Raw genomic sequence first — 3,116 nt, 5'->3', positions numbered from 1 at the left:
CTCCCTCTACTGACGAGATGAGGTGAAGGAGGGGATGGTGACTTCAAAGTCAAAGGACCATTGACTCGCTGAAACACGGGTACGATTCGCGAAGCAAACTGTATGTGTGCGTGGGAGGGGGGGGGGGAACCGAACGAGAAAACTCCTCAGTGTCACGCCCTACCATAGTCTCCACACCATACAGTTGGTTGAGGGCAACTGCTTGCAAACCACCACTACCACGGCCCAAAGCCGATACCGGGGATTAGAAACCGCGCACCGCACAGTCTACATAAAGACCGCGCCTAGCACATGTAATGTATTTACACGCCCCAAGGTGGAGCACAAGAGACTGCGGCACTACAGTCTTTCAATCCTTTACATGTATGAGGCCGTAAGACCCTTCGAGCCACGTTACTGCAAAACAGGATAAAATGTTTAAACCTCCTCTCATTGGAGCGAAAAAAAAAAAACGCATTTAAAAGGGAGCCGGAATCATTTAGTTCACTTCTCCGTAAAAGCAAAGGCTGACAACTTGGCGAGACCAGAGCCTACCTTCGGGGCACTCTTTGTACTATTTTCGGACACGTCGCTGGTCTCGCACTTCTCAGATTCAAGATTCTCCTTCTCTACGCGCGGTTTGGGCGCGAACGCGCTCTTGATGGAGCCCAGTTTACCGGCGGCATCTTTCGAGACTCGTGGCCTCTTTGGTTTGACGCCGCCCCTGGCCGCCTTACCTTCTGGCAGCGTCCGTTTCACCGGCGCCTCCTGCCGCTTGATATCATCGAACACGGCGGCGCCTTTGCCAGCCTGAGTGGCCGGCTTGGCCGGCTGGCATTTGAACGGGTTACAGGGCGTCAGTCGGCCAGGAGCGATGTCGGACCGGCTCACGGCGTCACCCGACTTCTCCGCTATCTCCGGCAGCACGGGCACTGGCGGCGGGCCTTCCTCCCCGCCCTCCTCCTCCTCCCCCTCGGACAGCTGGTCTGGGGTCTGTGCGCGCCGCGGCACCCGCTCCGGCTCCGCCACACGCTCCGACGGCGCCCGCTCGGCCGCCGCGCGCGGCGCCCAGTCCTCGGTCGCCGGCTCGGGCTCGTCGTCGTCGTCGGGCGCGTCGGCCAGTGTCTGGGCCAGCTCCATGAGCCGCTGGGCGAGCACGGCGCGCCGCTGGCGGGACGCGTACCCGGCCACGGCCTCCACGGTGGCCACCTGCTCCATCTGCGCGGCCACGTCCAGCGCCCGGTGCTCGCGGTCGGTGCGCACCGCCAGCGCGAACAGCTGGGTGAGCGCGGCGGCGCGCGCCCGGCGCGGCTCCACGGCCGCCTCCTCCGTCTCGAAGCCGGCCGCGTCCAGCCGGCTGAGCGTGTCGAGCAGGAGGCGCGCGCGCGCCGCCTCCTCCTCCAGTTTGCCGCGCGCCGAGTCGGCCTCGGCCAGCGGCAGGCGCAGCGGCAGCACGCTGAGCACGGGCCGCGGCAGCACGGCCGGGTACCGGCTGCCGCGGCACAGCAGGCCGCGCGCCGTCTGCTCCAGCTCCGAGACGCCCACCACGAACAGGTGGTCGGCGCCCGGGTGCGGCGCCTCGAGCGGCGTCCAGGCGGCGCCCTGCCGGCCGGTCAGCAGCCGCAGCGCGCCGCTCGAGTCGGCCACACACGGCGTGCCCTGGTCGCTGAAGCCGGCCCACACCAGCCGCGACTGGGGCGCCAGCGGCACGGGCACCGGCGCCGGCGCCAGCGACGGCGGCCGGCGGCCGGCAGCCGACAGCAGCTGGGCGGCCAGGCTCTGCTCGCCGGGCAGGCCGGTGCCGGCGTGGTGGACCACCAGCAGCCGGTCCTCCCAGCCGGCCAGACACACCGGCCGGCCGCACAGGCTCAGCACGCGCAGCTGCACGCCCGTCAGCGTCAGAACGCGCAGCAGCCGGCGGCTGGTGGCCACGGCCAGCCAGTCGGCGCCCAGCGCCACCGCCTCGGGCTCCTCGCCGTCGGCCAGGTCCAGGTACCACTCCTTGTTGGAGTCCCACGAGCTGAAGTGGAGGCACTGCAGCTTGGCGGGCGCGTCGTCCTGCGCGGGCGCCGCCAGCAGCAGCGCCCGCTCCGACAGCGCCGCCAGCGTGTGGCCCAGCGTGTTGCGCAGGTGCAGCGGGTGGTGCACGGCCGAGTCGTGGAACTCGACGTCGATCGAGTCGGCCTCGTGAGCGGTCACCACGCCCACCGCGTTCCACACCATGAAGCGGCGCTCCAGGTGGGCCGGCGTGCTGCCCGGCTGGAACGCCGGCTGCGGCTCGGCGAACGCGGGCCCGCGGGGCACCGGCGCCGGCGGGGCGGCCGCGGGCGCCGCTGACGGGCGGGCCTCAGTGGCGCCGTCGGTCGCCTCGCCGTCAGCGTCCGACAGGAAACCCGACTCGGCCTTTATCTTGCGGAGCGATATCACGTTGTCATCTTCTTCGTCGTCGTCGTCGATGAGTTTCGGGTCGTCGAGCGTGTTCTTCTCGCCGTCCAGGGCGGCCTCCAACAGATCGCGGTCGTCGTCGTCATCGATGGCGTCTTGCAGGCTGTCGATGTCCATCAGGGCGTCCGGGTCGGCGGCGGCGGCGGGGGCGGTCGCCCGGCCGGCGCGCACGTTGGAGGTCACGCCCAGCTGGCCGGCGTTGTCGGTGAACGCCAGACGGTCTCCGTCCGGGTGCCAGCAGAGCGCGTTCACGCGCAGCCGGCCCTCGTGGCGGTCCAGCTGGCGCGCCGGCCCGTCTCCGGCCAGCCGCCACTCGAGCAGCAGGCCGTCGGCGGTGGCCGCCGCCACGAACCGGCCGCACGGCGAGAACGCGCACGCCGTCACCGGCCGGGTGATGAGCTCGCTGCTCAGCCGGCGCCGCTCGGACCAGTCGTCGCCGCCGAACAGGCGGACGCCGTCGCCGACGGGCACGACCGCCGAGCGGCCGTCGGGGCTCCAGGAGGGCCGCGCCGGACTCGGCGCCGTGCTCACGTCGTTACTGACGGCCAGCAGCGCGTGCGCGGCCAGCCGGCGGCCCGAGCCGGCGTCCCAGAAGGTGACCTTGCCGTCGCAGCAGGTGGTGAGCAGCACGGCGGCGCTCGGGCTCAGCGCCACGCTCAGCACCGGAGCGCCGAAGCCGTCCAGCTCCAGCG

The 3,116-nt window shown here is 70.2% G+C and overlaps 1 protein-coding gene across 1 annotated transcript; it reads right to left on the bottom strand.

Moving 5' to 3' along the window:
• Positions 1–284: 284 nt before the first annotated feature.
• On the bottom strand, positions 285–3,111 carry LOC122386974 (WD repeat and HMG-box DNA-binding protein 1-like; the record flags this gene model as incomplete). The annotated part of the gene is made up of 1 exon (XM_043376753.1): positions 285–3,111. A coding segment is annotated over one exon (2,628 nt), but the record flags the coding sequence as incomplete, so codon positions are not given.
• Between the last annotated feature and the right edge of the window lie 5 nt (positions 3,112–3,116).

Source organism: Amphibalanus amphitrite, unplaced genomic scaffold (assembly GCF_019059575.1).
Source record: "Amphibalanus amphitrite isolate SeventyFive unplaced genomic scaffold, NRLGWU_Aamphi_draft 000268F_arrow, whole genome shotgun sequence".
Taxonomy (NCBI): domain Eukaryota; kingdom Metazoa; phylum Arthropoda; class Thecostraca; order Balanomorpha; family Balanidae; genus Amphibalanus; species Amphibalanus amphitrite.
This window is presented reverse-complemented; position numbering and strand designations above follow the sequence as displayed.